Source organism: Solea solea, chromosome 8, assembly GCF_958295425.1.
Source record: "Solea solea chromosome 8, fSolSol10.1, whole genome shotgun sequence".
Lineage (NCBI taxonomy): Eukaryota > Metazoa > Chordata > Actinopteri > Pleuronectiformes > Soleidae > Solea > Solea solea.
In genome coordinates, this window is record NC_081141.1 from 12,513,045 (window position 1) to 12,531,005 (window position 17,961).

The following is a 17,961-nucleotide window of genomic DNA, read 5'->3' on the forward strand; positions in this document are numbered from 1 at the left end:
GCACTTCACATTCTATCCTCTATCAAAGAGTCATTCAAATAATGGCTTACAGAGCAAAGAAACATTCAGTAAAAGTCTTCTTTCATTAGTGTTTCATTAGTTGTGTCTTCCTCCGCGACAAGAACAACACCGAGCAATGGAGACATCTACGTAGAGGAGATAATATGCGTTTTTCCTCAGTGAACTAGCAAACTAACAAACTAGCTTAGGTTAGCTTCGAGCGCACAGACACAGCTGTTTCAGTTAGGTAGAAAACACAACAACATGTATTTGTTCTACACAATTATTGCAGCATTGGTTTCTTTTTTCGTTTTGAAATGGATGAAAAAGAGGAGGTACTGCACTGACCTGAAAAGACTCGATGGCAAAACAGTTCTCATTACAGGTGAATAACATCTCGCTGACTTTTACGAGCAGGTTACACCGTGTGTGTGTATGTGGGTTTAAATGATGTTAGTCCAGTTTGAAAAGCTAAATGACATTTATACACCAAACCATACCTGTAGCCTGACGTAACAATGGCTTTTAGAGTATTGTGTATGTAAGTATCGTGTTGTAAGCCTCACACGTGCACAAACAGAACAGCTGTTACGTGTTCTCCCTGCAGGTGGGAGTTCTGGTATCGGCAAAGAGACAGCCGTTGCCTTGGCCATGAGAGGAGCCCGTGTCATCATCGCTTGCAGAGACCAGGACAAAGCTGCGAAGGCTGTGAGAGAGATCAAATTTAAGAGTCACAGTCTGAACGTTGCTCACATGGAGCTGGATCTGGGCAACCTGCGCTCTGTGAGGGACTTCTGCAAGAGCTTCCTTCAGAGAGAGAAGAGCCTTGACATCCTGATCAATAACGCAGGTGAGGAGGGTTTTAAGAAAGTGGAGAGTCTGAATCAGGTAATAAAGAGGATGCACAAACTGTGAGGGTCACTGAGGAAAACTTGGGATTTTAGCTTCATGAATATTTTAATTTCTCACATTCATCAATTATCATTATTTATTTTAATTATACATTTTTTTACTCGACAAAAGGTAAAAACACCATGAAAATATATCCTCAAACGACTTGTATGTTAAATGTCTGATTCATCAAGTATTAATAATTCATAATGCAGTAGCGCAAAAGCTGATTACACATTGTTGATGTGTACATTGTAAAGCAATATGTCAGTCTCTGTGTTGGTTTGCCAATTAGAAAGTTTGACAATTCTGATCATTTTTGTCTCAAAAACAAAAGTACAAGCTTGTTATTGGTCAGTTTTACACACGTGTGAGTGAGGATACCTTTTTTTTTGTCTCTCTTCCTGTTTCCTTCTCCACATCTCTTCTTCAGGTATGCCCAGTGTCCTTGACTGGACAGACGATGGCTTCAGCATGTGTTTTGGCGTCAACCACTTGGGTCACTTCCTCCTTACCAATCTCCTCCTGCCTCGTCTGAAAGAATGTGCTCCCAGCAGGGTGATCACCCTCACATGCTCCAACTACAAATACCAGAAGCTGGACTTCCAAGACCTCAACTACAACCTGCTGCCCTTCTTCACCTACTGCCGCAGCAAGCTGGCCAACATCTACTTTAGTCAGGAACTGGCTCGCATCACAGAAGGAAAAGATATCACCTGCTATGCTGTGCACCCCGGTAAGAAGTTTGTTGATTAAAAACGTACTTCCCGATCTCATATTTCCAAAAACAATGTCAAAATCCCTGAGAAAATTGTTGTTAGATAGGATGTAGAATTGAGTCCAGACATTGGACCTAATTCACAACAGCAGGAGATTCCATGGAGGATCCAGACAAACTAGTGTGGCCAGGTTTGAGCATTCTGTGGAGTTTTTCCTTCTGAGCTCACTTAAGACATTATCTGGAGATTAGACGAGGGAGCTGGCAGGAGAATCTCTGGAGAATGTCCAGAGCGACTTCTGCAGACATTTGTATTCACATATACAGCCCCTCTGTCTGAGCTTCGGTGCAAATATACAGTATGAATATTCCTGACATGTTGATGTTCACATGTGTTGCTCCAGGTTTTGTCCAAAGTGGCTGGACGTGCCACTTCTCCATCCTGTTCCGGATGATGATGCAGGTGATCATGTGGATGTTTTTTGTGCCGTGTGAGATGGGAGCTCAGACTGTCATCTACTGTGCCGTGTCAGACGAAGCGGCCAAACATAGTGGCGGTTACTTTGTTGACTGCCGACCTGCCACTCTGCGTCCTTTCGCTAGAGACGCTGGTGTGGCCAAGAAACTGTGGGAGGCCAGTGAGGGACTGGTAAAACTGGTCTGATGCTAAAAGCTGAAGAAAAGTGGGTGTTTGTTTGTTTTCTGGTGTGTAATTTTTTATTTATTTATTTTATTTACTTTGACATATTTATGTTTGAAATAAATGTTTTTGTTGTATAAAATCCATTTATTTTTCCCTTTTATTCCATCAAGACATTCTTTGGACATTGTCATTTTTTGTTTTTTGCTTCCACAGTGAAAGAGCTTTGGTATTTTATAATTCTCAAGAGGGAACTTGTCATTCAATAGAATTATATTTCATAAACAGTTGGATTGAATAACTTTGTAACTGGCATTATACAATATCAATGAAATTCAGGTTTTAATCTACTGTATGCATTTCTGTAGGGAAACTGTTGTTGCCACATTGATGTTTCTTTACATGTTTTTTCACTCCACAGTAAACAATTGTTTACAATCAATAATTAAAAGCATTACTGTCAAAGGTTATAATAAAGGGGCGTCCCACAGCCAAATGATAAGGGCATGTACCACAAGGTCACATCCTGGCCAGACAAACCATTTCCTGTCTATCTTCACTGTAATTACCAATATAAGGCTTAGGTGTTCTAACTTCTAATGTAATTAATGAGTCAATCAAACACGCAACTGCTGGTTAGAAAACATGTCTGATGTTTTCAAACTCAAAATAGAAGGATTTGAGTTTGAAAACAAAGTGAAAGTGTCAGGGATATGATAGTTCACTCATTTTAGTAAAAGCCTGAGAAATTTTGACTTCATATGTAACAGATGCTTGTGCTAGTTTTTGTTATTTGTTTTATTCTTTAAAAGCTTAACTGAAACAAGTACTACAAATTGGCTATGGCTGGATGTCCTGAACATTTTAGTTGTTTTTTCTTTTGGAACAATACGTACATTTATTGTTCCTGTCAAATCAACCAATACAATTTAAAATGAACTGGAGGATCCTAGAATCAAACCACTGATGTTCTAAGTAACAACACACCTAAGCCACATCAGCTCTCACACAAGTGTGTGAAGCTTTATTGAGAAAATTGGAATTTGTGAGGGCTAGGACACATACTCAAGATTTTCTTAAACCTTAAGTTGAATTATTATTGTTTATGTTGCTCACTATGTGTATGAGGCAAGTTATATTTAACAATAAAATCATTCACGCACATAAAAACACATTTTTTTTCTATTTAAACTGTAATTTTATTGATAACACCTTAACACGTTTAGCACGTAAGCAATAATCAGAAGAATCAGAGATTAATATTATCATTATACAGAAGAAACTCAAACTGACACAAATAAGAGACAGATTGTAAATAGAAAGAGTCAGCTGCAGAAAAAACAAGAGGTTCAAAAGGGAGAGACTGGAGGAAAGAGTGCAAGACACCAAAGAAACAAACGTGTTGTCAGTGCAACTTAGTCACTGGCTGGAGAAAGAAGATGACCTCTAAGCACTAAAGGACAGTTAGTGTAGTTTATATGTAGGTGGATCAGTGGTACTGGTACCATGTCAGTCATAATTGTACAGCCCCGATCAATAATCACAATGGAAGCTGGTTCGTACTCTACACTACTAAACTGCTGCTGTTGTTTCTGCCTGCGTGGTCAGACTCCAGTTGTCACTAAAATAAACATATAGTGCAGCTACATCTGCTTGTGCTTTTTGTTGTGTGATTGCGCCCCCTGCTGGAGCTCAATATTGTGAGCTGCTGTGTTTTAGCCTCTAATGAGAGTGACGGTTCTCCAAGTGACACACAGCACAGGCTCATGCAGTCGCTATCACTGATGCCGGTGGTTCTCATGTGCTTGTAGTATTCTCTCATTTATGTGTACGAACGGCAGCCATCCTGCACTGACAACACAGAGCCCCGTAGAATAACATGCAAAATAATCATCATCACCATCATCATCCTTAGTGCCACAGTCATTAATATAATTCTCTTCATTATGTCATCTCGAGACAAAAATAGTTATATGCACTTAAAAAGCTGAGAAAATAGATAGAGTAAGGTAGAGTATACCAGCATTCAGTAGAAAATGTGAAACCAAATGAACAGGAAAACAACAACAAAAGAACAACTACAAAGAGCGCTGTTGACTGTCATGCAGAGAAAATGCCAGCTATGCTGCAAAGAATTATTTGCAGTTGTGTAACACTGTTTACTCTCACTTTTTCAATGTGTGACTCTTTTTAAACTCATGGTTAAGTGAACACACACAGGAGAACAGAAGAACAAAATGTTTGTACTGTGCATGCTGCTATGTCTTCTCTTTTTTGGAGTAGGGTGTGTGTTTAGCAAGTGAACACATGAACATGAACATTGTTTAAAAAAAAAAACATTTGAAAAGAAACACTGCACGGCCTCAGTGAAGATTTTGAGAGGGAAAGTTCACACAAGTGTTCAAAGTATACATGAAGAAGAAAAAAGAGACACCATAAAACTGTTAAAATGTCAAAGTCAGCGTAAATCTAATGTTGCAGAGAGAACAAAGGCAAGAAAAAGTAAAAGAAATTCACACCATGTTGGTCGTTACAGAAAAAAAACAAAACATGCAGGATGCAACTTGGGTGTACTATCCCTTTATATGATGGAGCAGTGTCCCAAGAATAGCAGACAATACGTGCACACGTGCACACAAGCTGTACAATGAGAAAAAAACCCACTAACAAATAAAGCACAATATAAATATCCACTAAAATAAATAAATAAATATTCAAAATAAATAGAAACCTGAGGACTATTCACCAAACCGACTGTCCGGTCTCTTTGATATCTTGGTCTGACCAATATGGGACGAGACACACGCGAAAGGCAGCCATTAGTGGACGAGCAAAGTAACAGTGGAGCTGATCGCAAAGTCACACTCCGACAAAAAAAAAAGTTTGTAATTGCTGCAAAGTCCGTGTGTATCATCCTGCCACACCTGGCACAAGCACTTCATATCATACGAAAAGCTGATACTACTGTCACACAAATCACAAAAGTAAAAACATGAAAAAACTAAAATCAAATCATGAGACAAAAAGGCATCCTGGGCTGAAGGCAGCAGACTGATATGTCCTGCAAAATAAAGCCTTCGCCCTCGGTCACATCATCAACATCAACCTTGCAAAATCTAAAGAAAAAAAATACACATCCAGAGCAATGGATGCAGTGCACATGCACACACTCACACAGATGTTACACAAGCTGGTGGCAAAGGACTGTGCTGAAATGAGGAGCCAGAAGAGCGGAGCTGTTATGTGTGTGTGTGTGTGTGACACCTGCAGATACATGTGAACTCATGGTAAGACGGGGGGGAAATCTGTCAATCCTCATCACTGATTCAGACCAAAGTGTGAGTGCTTCATAAGAATCAACAGGCAGCAGCAGGAGTTTTCTGCATTATATGGCTTTGGAAGTAAGAAAGGTCAGACCTCCACTGGGAACCTTTTCTTTAGAGCGCCACCTTTCCCTTTTTGACATTTTCAGCAAAAACAGCACCCGCTTCTGTGTTCCAGACAGCACCAAGTGTTTAGCGAGTTAAAAATACACCAACTTTTGAAAAGAAAAAAAAAGAAAAAGTGTGCTGAGCTTCAAGCCTGTGCTTCAAGCTGTCAACAGCAGGAGTCACCAGCAGTGTGTTCCCCTCCCTCACTGAGCATCTTTATTGCACCACCAAGCCAGAAAAACAACAAAAAACAGCTCCCGGTAGAAACAGGGAGGCAACGGTGAACTGCTGCTCACTGACATTTCTGTGACTCACTCTTGTACAACAGAGTGTGGGTTCAGAGGACAGTGAGTTCTAGGAAGTATGGAAACATAACACAGTCGCTGCCACCAAAAGAAGGAACCTTTGTGTTACTGTGCTGTGCCACACATTTTACATTTATCTAATCGTGACATGCAGCCTCTCATTTAGTCACAAGTTGGTGTGTTAGAAAATAATATGAAACATTTTGATTGTCAAAGTCCTTTTCTCGTCTGCTACGGAGTTTTACCATTCTTTAGCCTTTTAGTAGATAGATACAATGACAATGCAATACACACATGATGTACCAGAAATTACGTTTCCACCTAAAATGAGACTCTTTCCTTTAAACTTCTGTTATTTGAAAATATAACTTTGAATGTGTATAACTGGTCCAGGCCTACAAATAATCCTCATTTTACTTTATACCAGCAGATAATCTATGCTGCAGTGGCCCTTGGCCATAATATTTCCTCTTTGGGTTGCATGTTTGCTTTGTCAATTAAGAAAACACAAGATCTGCGGTCATACACGAAAATAAATTGGTATTTTGTGATGATGTATGAATAAATTGTAACTTTTTTTCTTATGGGTGCAGCAAAACAATGAAAGGAGAACGTGTTTTTCCTTTCAGTCATGTTTACAGTACTGCTTCAGTCTTATACTGTACACGGAGATGGAAACGCAAACATGGTGAAACTCTTATTGTCAGTCAGAAAGACACTGAACTAAGCTCGACCCCTCGACAGACTTTTCACATTGCAACACGGGAAAAGTTCCCAAGTTCCTCCAACTTTGCAGAGTCAGTGTTTTCTGGATCAGAACATGCTTTACCAAACCACAGCCACTCACTCACACACACACATGGATTCACTCTTGACCTTCACATGACACCCATCAGACACACCCTTTCCAAAAAAAGGACAAAAAAGAAAAGGAAAATAGGAAATAATCCTCCAAAAAACAAATTAACAGACAAAATGACCATGAGTTAGGGCGCAGTATTATAGCTAACATACAAATTACAAAAAAACCAAAAACTGCCAATATCATTTTCCACTTAATAGCCACAATAAAAACAGCCACTGTTAATACTGGGAAAAACATGCTTCCTTAAAAAGATAGAGAAAAACAAACAAACAGACAAAAGATTTCCTTCGACTCTAAAAACCACTGGCATCAAGAATTATGAATTATACAAATTACAAATGCACTTTCAAATGTGTTGTAACTATATAACTATAATAATATAATAACAATAATATAGTAATAATAATAATCGTAATAATAATAATGATAATGATAATAGATTTTACTTAAAACTTTACATTATGTATTTCCAGTGCAGTGTTTATGTCACACGAGTGTGGATTCACATGAGGACAAGATGGTCGGTGCCACAAATAGTGTGTGGATGAGGGAGAGACCACAGGAAGAGGGAATCACACAAGTGTGGAGAAAAAAACCTCCACCTCCACCAATCATTCACCCAGTGTGCTGCAGGGGAGAAGAGGAAGCTGGAGAGAAGAGACGGATGCTGCTGTCTGACGGCTGTCACAAGGTGAAGGACAGGGGGCAGTAGTAGTAATAGAAGAAGAAGAGACGCATTCTGGAGGTGGAGGTGGAAGCTGGGCATCTGTGGAGGGAGGGTTTGTTGAAGAAGGGCGAGGAGCCCCTGAAACTGACAGTGGACTTGTTCTTTCACCCCTTTCTCCTCCTCCACCACCACCACCTCCTCCTCCTCTTCTTCTTCTTCTTCCTCTTTCTCTCCTCACTGACAAAACTATGGCATTCATCCCTGAAAAGGAAACCGTGATGAGTAAATTACATACAGAGCAATGACAGTATGACTCGCATCACAGTAGAACTGCAGCAATTGCATTTGATGACAATACAGGCAGAAGTGAAGCCTCTTCTACTACAATTTTCTCTGTGTGTCAAAAAAAGCTCATTCTGATTAAATGCTTGATGCATGTACAATGCATTCATTCACACAGACGAGTGACAACATTCTTAAGCTTCCTTGCCAAAGTTGTGGATAAAAAACAAACAGGATAAGCGTGCTGTGAGAGGAGAGCGTTACCTTTCAGTGAGTGGTCATCTGGACCTCACTGGAGCGGCGCAGCAGGCGCGCCTGAACAGTGGAAGTGGATGTTCTGCCACTTGCTGTCTCTACGGTGCCACACGCGTGTTTCCTCCGACTGGCTGGACCGCGGTCGACCCTGGCCGTCTACAAACTGAGTCAAGCGGATGTAAGCGATGCAGGCCGCGTCCTCGCCGATCAGGTGGACGTGAGGGTTCAGGATGGTGGTGTGAATGGGTTTGTTGTTCTTAGCCAAAACTGAAAAGTTGCCGTGGACAATGTGTGGAGGAAGAAGAGGCAAAACAACAGCATCATTACGACAACGCTGTTATTGCTACTCATAATAATAAGCACAGGTTGTCCAGCAATAATAAGAAAAAGGAAGACTGGCATCAAATACCAAAGCTTAGAAGAATAGCTTTGTCTGCAGGTCATCAAAAATAATAATTTTAGACCAAGGTTCTCTGTCCAGAGCTTCTCTCATTAGATGAGAGAAAGAAGTCAACTCTTTTATGCACAACAAATGACCACTGATGTGTGTTATTGTGTTGCCTTTGAGCTTTTTGCCACAGCTGGAGGTGTGATTTTTGTATGCAGGTGTACATTAGTCAGTTCACCTTCTCACTGAACTGTCCTGTAATTGGTCAAAGTTTAAGTTCTCTCAGATCTCTTGGTTTTCACTATGTTGAAATTATTGACTTTCAACAACATAAAAAACATGTATAAGCATGACAAAGGGAGCATGAGTTATTAAAAAAGAAAAAGAACCCCCCCAAAATAAAAAAAAACTGTCAAAACAATAAATTCATCTATTGAACTTACGGTTCTCAAAGTAAAATCTGTGAAAGTCCATCCCCTCTACGAGGTTTCCCAGCGCCTCAGGCTCAAACGAAGTCAGTCCAGGATCACAAATCTTACTGAAGAGAAAATATCACAACCATGTTCAGCGATGAGTTAAACCTTAAAATATTGGTTATGAACTAAAACAAACAGAAAAAAAGGTGCAGACTCACGCGTATGCCTCAAAGTCTCCATTGTTGATCGCCTCTATCAGCTGCTCGGTGATCTTGATGATTTCTTGTTTGCGTGCTGCAGAGAAGAAAATAATCTAATCAGAAATTATCAGAAAACAGACGGACAAATGAGGAGGTGTAAGATGTAAAATAATTTTAATTCATCAATGCAACAACATGGGTGCTTAGACAAAGGCAGTTAAGATTAAGATGAATACTGTAAAACCTCTACATGGTGTTTGGGGATACATTTCTTACATGCCCCAAACAAATAAAACTCAAAAAATTGTGAAAACACACACAGTATCACATCAAATCACTGCAAACATTAAAGTTCATGACATCTCAGCGAGGCAAAAGCAGCCAAACGATGCACACACTTTGCTCAGAGGCATTAAGCACACAATCACACACACACACACCAGATCCAAAAATCACTAACAAGAGCATTTTGACACAATCCTCTTAACTCCATAAACCCGTGTTTAACCATTGCAGAACATTTAACACTGTTTAACATGTTCGCTCACACACAGGCCTGCACTCGGATCCTGACATTTTGTTAGCGCCACTGTGTGGCCACCATGCTTCGCAGGAGCAGAGGGTCGTGCGCAGTACTCACTCTGGGCAGAAGAGAGGGAGGGGCTGGAGGGGGAGTGAGGGGGAGGTGGGGAAGTGGTTTGTGCAGGTGGAGGCTGCCTGGCGCTAGGTACCTGCACCGGTGCAGCGTCACTCTCAGGTACAGGAGGTGCCGGCACCCTGCGGACACTGCTTACTAGGTCTGTGAGCCGTGACACTAGGAGTGTTGTTGGCAGGATGGAAGGATGGATGGATAGAGTGGATAGGGTGGTGGAGGAATGCAAGAACAGATTACAAAGAGAAAAACATGAAGTTGATGAAGAATGAAGAAATAAAGCAAATCTCTTCAAGAATTTGTGACTTTATGGAAACAATAACAATGGACGGTGACATTAAACCAATTGTTGTGTTTATCTTATTGTGCTGTGCAGTTATGGTTTTGGTATAGTTAAAACACACTTTATATTTCACCTGTAGTAATGTTCTTTTGGATGGTGCCATGTCTGTCTTGTTCTAAGAAACATGTTTTTTTTCTTCTTAAATAATAAATAAATAAGTTTGTTCCTTATCTTTTCAAATTCAAATGTACATATATATATATATATATATATATATATATATATGTACAGGTACATGTACTGCATATCATGTATTTGAAGTAACTACTGTATATAATTTGTTTTAAAAAGGCACATTCATCTCTTAAATTATTATTTTTTTAACAAATGTTAAATTCAGCAGTTGACGCAGTAATTACAGTGTATGTGGGACTGAGTCAAAATAAACATGTCACCTATCAATGTTTTTTTTTTATTTGCTAGAATCTCAGAACCCCACACAGAATCCCTTTTATTTGCTAGAATCTCAGAAGGAATAATTTTCAGCATTTTCAGCTGTACCGTCATGGTTTAATTGAAACACAGTGATTGATTTCTGCTGTTGGAGGTCTCTCAATCAAAACATCAAAAGACCTTGTTTAATGATGTTGGGCAGCAGTGTGGGATCATGGAAACTGTTGTCTTATCGTCTCATTTTGTTCCCCTGTGCAAATTTTTTTTTTTTGGTATTTTAATACAGAAATGTTAAATACTATATCATTATTGTTTGTTTTGTTCTTCACTTGTTTTTCTGAGTCAAGATGGCGCGGGTGAGGAAGGCTGCCGTTGCTTGGTGTGCATAACTTAGAGTTCTCTTCCCTCCTTTCTTATTTTATTTTGTTGTATTTTACTTACTATTTTTCCTTACATATATCTTGCACTTATTTTCATATTTATTGCAAATCCTTTTCCTTTTAACGTGTTTTAATTACACGGTACATGACAATAACAAATCTCAAATCATTTTTTTTCAATGTGTGTTTTTAAATATTCTGTAGTTGCAGGTGAATTTGGTGTCAACATGTCGAATTCTTCTCTTGGTTGACTTCAAAACAAATTTCTTGAAGACATTTTAAAAGATGCAGAAATAACACAAACAGCAAAAAACCATTGATCTGTGTATATGAAGTGATCAATGTAAAGTTTGGAAATCAATCATGAAGTTTTACTGCCTGTCCTTCCTTTCCAAAAGGACACGTGAAAGACAGACTCTCTTTCATGCATCATCTCGCAGCAAAACAGAGGAAGTCATGTTTTTCTCTTCCAGTGGTCACACTCCCTGTTTCCAGTGGCCACACTCCCTATTTTCTACTCACTCTGCATTGGGACAGCAGGGGTGTGTGGAGGGGAGGGGGCTGAGCGCACAGCGGGAGGTGGTGTGACAGATCTCCCTTCAGTTTCGGCTGCAGGCCCTGAGCCCCTGCGCACTGAGCCCAGCAGGTCAGAAAACTTTGCAGCGGCTGAGGTTTGGGAGGGAGGAACATGGGAGACAATGCACTTGAGTGGAAGCACGACCACTTCAATAAGAGACTTCATGAACATAGACAAAGATCGAGAAGGAGACCCATCCAAATGTGACAGAGGGTGAGGTTTATCAAACATTTGTTAGAAGTACTGCAACTGTACTGGATGTATTATTAGAGCTTTTCAGTCTGACTGCAACAGTGAAGGGAATGTAAAAAACAAGTAAAACTCATGCTTAAAAATAACAAATGAATACGTGACTGTCACTAGAGTTGTCTTGCTATTCCACATACACTTATGACCATAGGATGCAGATAAAATATAATTCTAAACACACATGACGTGAGCTTAGTGCATGAGTAGTAGAGGGGCAGAAATGGGTTAGGGTAAGTCGTTGTTATTATTCCATCTCTGCTTGGTCTTATCACAGAAACAATGTAATTACACTACTCGAATACTGTGTCCTTTATCTGAAAACAGGCTCAGTCAAGCTAGCGTCTGTGTGGATACAGCAGCAGTGCAGGGTGAAGGTGAGTCCAAGAAGCCTTTATCCCATCAAACTGCCACTTGGCAGAATTAACGTCTTAACTGTATGTCTTAACATAAAACAAATCACTTCTTGTGCGCAGTGCAGGAATGTCACCGCAGGAATGCCACCGAGCAACAAGAGTCTAAACAATCTAAACACAGCTAAACAGGGAAATGCTGGAGGAGTGGTGTGGAACTGATTAATCAGAATTGTGTGAAGTCATTTGACAATGGTTTGAAGGTAACAGACATTTGTGTAGCGCCAAGCTCTTATGTAAGTATTTATGCTGATACTGGATGTTTCAGTATGATAATAATAATAATAATAATAATAATAATAATAATAATGGCAATAACAGGTGCAACAGGAGCTGATTAAATCGACATGTATGTCAGGATACTTGAGGGACATTGTGTGTCTTTGCAGGCACTACACACAGCAAAGGGTTTAGTAAGGGTGAATTACCAGTAGAGCATATACATTATGTGTGTGTTACCGGCTGTAACACACAGGCCATGCTGACTTACAAAACACAGCCGATGAGGAGCCTTGTGAGCTATCAGGCTGGGAGCTTGTGCTGGACTGCGCCTTAAGCGAGCTGTTGTCTAAGCTCTTCCCTGATAACATGCACACGCACACATACACAAAGAATGAGAACACATGTATCCGCTGAAAGATGACAACCAGTCGCACATATTCCACAAACAGAAAGGTAACAGTGAGAAATAACTGGGAGGGCAGAGCCAGAGCAGGTGTGATGATGGAGGGGCAGATATGTACAAAATGTTAAACTCAGTCAACCTTTTAGTTTTTTGTTTTTTTTTCCTCTCTCAAGAGAAATCACAGCTAGTTTTCACTGACAGTCCTACAAAAAAAACTAAATGTTTTCCTCGTTATCCCAGTTAATGGCCCCACTTCAGTGTGATTTACTGCCATGGCTGCTGCTGCTGCTGCTGCTGTTTGCGAGGTTTTACTGAAACTTTACTGGGAGTATTCCTGTGAACAGAAAATGTATGAAGACAGCAGTGATGGCCATGATAATGACAGATTTGGATGTTACTCATTACCACTCATCTGTTTTATCAGCTGGCACAGAGGGAAATGTAACACATGGGCACACAAATGAGAAAAAAAGAAAAGAAAATGTCTGCAGGAAAAAAAACAAAAAACAGATGGCACAAGAAAGAGATGTCAAATGAAGAATGGTATGACTGCAACAGCTTGAATAGGCTCAAATGAAACAGAACTCAACATTTTTATCAATACATTTTTACTTTAAATGAGCAATGTCTTAACTGTGAAGTTCTGGGCCAAAACCTTTGTTAAAAATAAAAGTTTTAGCTGATACAGGTGTTTTTGTTTATTTTATTTTCATAGTTTTTTTTGTGGCAAGAACACAAAATGGACTGCAACAATTAAGCGATTATTATCAGAATTTAACAAACTGCCAACTATTTTGATAACCAAATTAAATGTGAATATATGTATTTATAAACAAGATATTTGAGGAAATGTTGTTTATTTTAATGTTTGGGAAATCCCTGATGGACAAGTTTAGATGTTTGATTAAACAAGAAAATAATCAATAGTCTTTATTAATTCAGTCTTTTTCAAGAAAAAAGACTTAAACCTTCACACTATGACAGTACCTTAGAATAATCATAAATCAACAGATATAGAACCATGTTAGTCTCTTACTCTTTTTTTCAGTATACATAGCTGACACAAATGAGTGTCTGATAACGATAAATAAATCAGTGCCTCCTCACAAAGGTTCTTACTCTCGCGAGAAAAGTTAACTGGTAACAAAACATTGTTCTTGGAAATTGGTTGAATAACTATGCCACAGTACAGCTCACATTACGTGACTGACATACGATCCCTGGGAAATACAGTGAAGAATCATCCATTTAAATCAACAGATGTCACAAGAAGAGGAACTTCAAGTAGTTTAACAGCATATAACCCAATAAATTATAACTTACGTAATAAAGTTGTCACTTTTATGTCTTTGATTAGATTAACGAGTCGGGAAAAATGTCTGTTACATTTTCTCAACTATAAAAGTACTGAGAACATAACAGTAAGTGTCCACATGCTCCAAAAGTCAGCACAAGTGTTGGGTTACAGTCAGCTGTCACGCACTCACTATCCTGAGACTCTACAAAAAAAAAAAAAAAAACATGACAAAAAACCAATCCAACCTCTTCCTCCTGTCCTCACCTGGCTCTTGTAGTTTTCTGTGACACTAGCCGTGCTATCCACCAGTTCGTATCTTAGGAGCCTTAAAATTGCTGTGTGAGACTAATGCCAATCCAAGGGTGGCGCTCGCAGAGCAGTGCGTCTCCAACACCCCTCTGGGTCCTCCGTCTCTATTTCCTGCCACCAGGACTAAATTTAGATGCCAGCCCCTTTAGCCCCGACCCCCTGACCAAGGTGCCCTTGTCCTCTCCATTCCTGTCAGAGGGGTGGGGTGGTGGGAGTCCGATTTGGGACTTCGGAAGGGAAGGAAATGGGCAGAAGGCGAACTTTCACTGTGCGTACAGGGGGCTGTACAGTATGGGACTGTAGTACGTTTGGAGACCCTTCACATTTGAAATGATACCAACACCGGCTATCTTGTCTTCAATATTTTTGTAAAAAAGAGCACTTTCCCCTTAAATATCACTGGATAAGTGTAGTACTTCTAGTTTATTTTCTTACAGACCTACATGGAGGCTCTGCTGTGGTTGCTAGGGAATTTGTGACATAGCAGCAAAACCTCTTTTGGAGAGAGGAGGAGATGGAAGTGCACATTCTGTTCTGCTCGCTTGGCACCGAAATGATGCGTTCATGACCTGATTTAGACTCATTGTACTTAGCCTGGATGTGGAGAAGATCCAGAACCCAAAAGATAACACGCACCGGGAAAATAAAAGGCCAGACATAAGAGCTGTTTTTGAAGTTATACACTAATACATGTGTTATGGCCAACATAGAAACTTCTTTAACAATTCCAGCAAAAGCAACACACACACACACACACACACACACACACATACACACAGGAAAGTACACAACTGAGCAAGCTGACACCTTGCACAGGAATGTTGGTTTTTCAAAGGTGCGTGTTTCTTGGTATTAAGGTTTCAGCCAAACGCCAACACTTTTGAGAAAGCCAAATCACAGCAGCATCATAAGGACGTTTACTTGTCGCAGGCTATCAGCACCTGCATGGTAAACGTGCTGGTGACTATATTTATGTCACGTTTACACCACCCATACTACGCTTACTTTTAAAACCCCACTTCTCTTCATTTAGCTTGAGTTGTTGTTGGTACATAAATTGCATTACAAAACTTGTCTTACACAATTACATAATGTAAACTGAGTTGAGATACATTGTGACACAAATGGCCACTATTTCACTACAAATACAAAGGCAGCCATGGTGGATTAAGCATTCATTTCTACCCTGAGGCTTGTGACAGTGCTGGAAAAAAAACAAGTTAATGAGAAGCAGAGCATCAGCAGCACTGAGGTTTTAGCAATTCTCTCTCCAAGTGCTTTGGACTGTCAATTGTGATCTTGTGAAAATGATCCCAACAGCTCACACTTTTAATTGATTCAGCTTTCTCAAAAAGGAACAGCTTACAAATCATGTTTTCCATTTGTAAGTGAACGGTTATTCAATTGATTGTCACATAACAGTTGAACTTGAAAGGCAATTGGCCCATTCTCCTCTTCTCACAGTTTTAGTGTGTTATCTGTCAACTGGCTTACCCCTAGCTTTTAAAGCTTCTTTTGTTCAATAAAATAACTGTCTGGTGTGATATTTACATTCCATAGTGAAGTTCTGGGATTATAAATCAGCTGAAAAACAATTATACATGGTAAAAATGTCTTGTGAGTATGTATTTTTTTTGTCATCTTACCTTTAACATCCTCGTCCTCCACAGTGGTGTTGCTACTGTCTGATGACTCCTGGAGATCAGAGACAGACAGTCAGTTTGAGATGGAGCACAGTAACACAAGCACATGAGGACGCACAATAGCTGAGAGGTAAAGACACTTTACAGTTACAACACATGGCCAGCAGGGGGGCTTGGGATGGCGTTTATTCGTCACCATCATTAATCTGCTTTGGCAAATACACATTCATACCATTCCTCCTAGTCCATCAGCCAATCAGCCCAACATGCCACCATGACAGCAGTCAATCCATACTCCATTTTAACTCTTAGTGTGAAAGCATTTTTTTTTTTTTACTCTGCTTCATTGTGTCATTGTGTTTGTGTGAATGACGTCTTTCCTCCACAGGACACTTTTGTCTCTTGCTGAAAAACTCAATGAAATGTGCTCCATCCTTCATTGTTAGTAACAGGAGCAGAATGGATTCTCACAGGCTGATTGGCTGTCATGCTAAGGTGTAATCTATACATCTATCTGACTGGCAGTCTTCTACAGGCTTTAGACATTGGAGCTTCTAATTTCCAATTAGCAGATTAAATGAGCCTAAATTCCCCTGCAAGTAAAGGAGAGTTGAGAGACTCATTGACCTCATTAGTGGTGCACACGTACATGAACAACGTCACAAGCTTACAGCACATAAGCGCTTTCAAGGCATATTAAAGAGCAGCTGGTGACCTGGGGAGAGGAAGAAAAATGAAGAGAAAGTGTTTTTCATGTGTACAAACATGTACGTGTGAGGAGGAGAGCTGTTGCCAGCATCCTTCAATAGCACAGATATTATTAAACGTGTGATTACACCTACAGTTTATTTTCTCTGAATCAGAGAGAAGGTTTATTTGTGACATTTTTAGTGTTGCTAAAATGCACATGTAAATATTTTCTTTTTTAATTTCAAATACTTAATACATTATCAAAAATAATAATGCTATTTTTGTTTACTTTCTGAGGCAGGTGACATTTGACCAAAAAGGGTGCCACACCATCCAAAGATGAGGACAACACTATGTACCTCTACACCCATGTGAACAATGAGGGAATTCTGGCTGGAAAAATCTTTCTTTCTTTTAAAATGTGTCTTCAATATAGTAGTGTGTTGGTCACAAACATGAAGTTACCCTGCTCTTTTACCATGTTTCCTTTCTCCACTTCACCGACCTAATACCTTTCTACAAGAGACCACATATTAAACTCTACCCTCAAGAGGAACTATTGTGTCACATATAAACTCATTATATGAAGAAGATAGGGTAGGAGGATGAAGTCAGACAGCTTCATTTTAGCACCAGAGGTCCACATTTACACATGGAGATGGTCCTTTCTGATCATGTCCATTGAAAAGTTTGCCTTCGGTTAACACAGCTTCATGGACCAATGGCATTGTTTCGGATTTGTTTTCTTTTACCCATAAAAAGGGCATGTTGTTGACATTATGTGCTCACACAACATACGTAGCCTGCCCAGAATCCAGAAGAAAAGCAAATCAGCAACAACTGGACTGAAGGTCCAGACTAGAGGTCTCTTCAGCCTCTTGGATTAAAGTTTAAATGTCTTCAAGAATCTACAGCCATGTGCAGTTGCTCCTTATTTACACCTTTGTACAACCATGACCTTGATGAATGAGAATCTGCAGAGATAACCTGTCCAGAGAGTCTGGCAATACTAGGATTTGGATGAGGAACAAAGTTAGATTACCATGCATGTGCAAACACACACCGACAGAAAATATTTAATTGTGACACAATTCCCTCTAGTCTGGACGATGTGGGGCAAAAATATATTAGCCTTCACTGACCCCGACAGAGGAGACTCAACTCTCCTCTGAAGAGGTACAAACACGACCACAGCTTCAGAGCGATGGGTATAAGCGGTTTTGTATAACTCAACACTGCTTTCAAAAATATACTGATATAATTTAAACAGTCGGTAAACCCAGCCCTACTCCAAACACATACTAATACACACACATTCAGACTAACTGAAGTTGC

At 39.8% G+C, this 17,961-nt stretch overlaps 2 protein-coding genes across 44 annotated transcripts in view; one reads left to right on the forward strand and one right to left on the reverse strand.

Annotated features, from left to right (window-relative positions):
* si:dkey-174n20.1 (uncharacterized protein LOC796174 homolog) lies at positions 1-3,357 on the forward strand. The gene is made up of 4 exons (XM_058635702.1): positions 1-385; positions 608-850; positions 1,325-1,627; positions 2,014-3,357. Exons 1-4 carry the CDS (start codon positions 265-267, stop codon positions 2,271-2,273), a joined length of 927 nt encoding a protein of 308 aa, XP_058491685.1. The 5' UTR covers positions 1-264; the 3' UTR covers positions 2,274-3,357.
* Positions 3,358-3,423: 66 nt separating this feature from the next.
* Positions 3,424-17,961, reverse strand: part of camk2b1 (calcium/calmodulin-dependent protein kinase (CaM kinase) II beta 1) — a 64,984-nt gene continuing 50,446 nt past the window's right edge. For 21 of the 43 annotated variants that reach the window (XM_058635675.1, XM_058635668.1, XM_058635666.1 and 18 more), the window contains 8 exons: positions 15,940-15,988; positions 12,553-12,642; positions 11,349-11,492; positions 9,699-9,872; positions 9,077-9,152; positions 8,886-8,980; positions 8,064-8,321; positions 3,424-7,778 (listed from right to left, as the gene is read on the reverse strand). In XM_058635675.1, the coding sequence (XP_058491658.1) occupies positions 8,089-8,321; positions 8,886-8,980; positions 9,077-9,152; positions 9,699-9,872; positions 11,349-11,492; positions 12,553-12,642; positions 15,940-15,988 (861 nt within the window). In that variant the 3' untranslated portion in view covers positions 3,424-7,778; positions 8,064-8,088. The remainder of the gene's footprint in view (positions 7,779-8,063; positions 8,322-8,885; positions 8,981-9,076; positions 9,153-9,698; positions 9,873-11,348; positions 11,493-12,552; positions 12,643-15,939; positions 15,989-17,961) is intronic. The other 22 variants (XM_058635699.1, XM_058635691.1, XM_058635697.1 and 19 more) reach the window with 2 other exon arrangements.

Coding starts and splice junctions, on each gene's coding strand:
- si:dkey-174n20.1 (XM_058635702.1), top strand. CDS start 265: ATGTATTTGTTCTACACAATTATTGCAGCATTGGTTTCTTTTTTCGTT. Junction 386..607: donor CAAAACAGTTCTCATTACAG/GTGAATAACATC, acceptor TTCTCCCTGCAG/GTGGGAGTTCTGGTATCGGC. Junction 851..1,324: donor CATCCTGATCAATAACGCAG/GTGAGGAGGGTT, acceptor TCTCTTCTTCAG/GTATGCCCAGTGTCCTTGAC.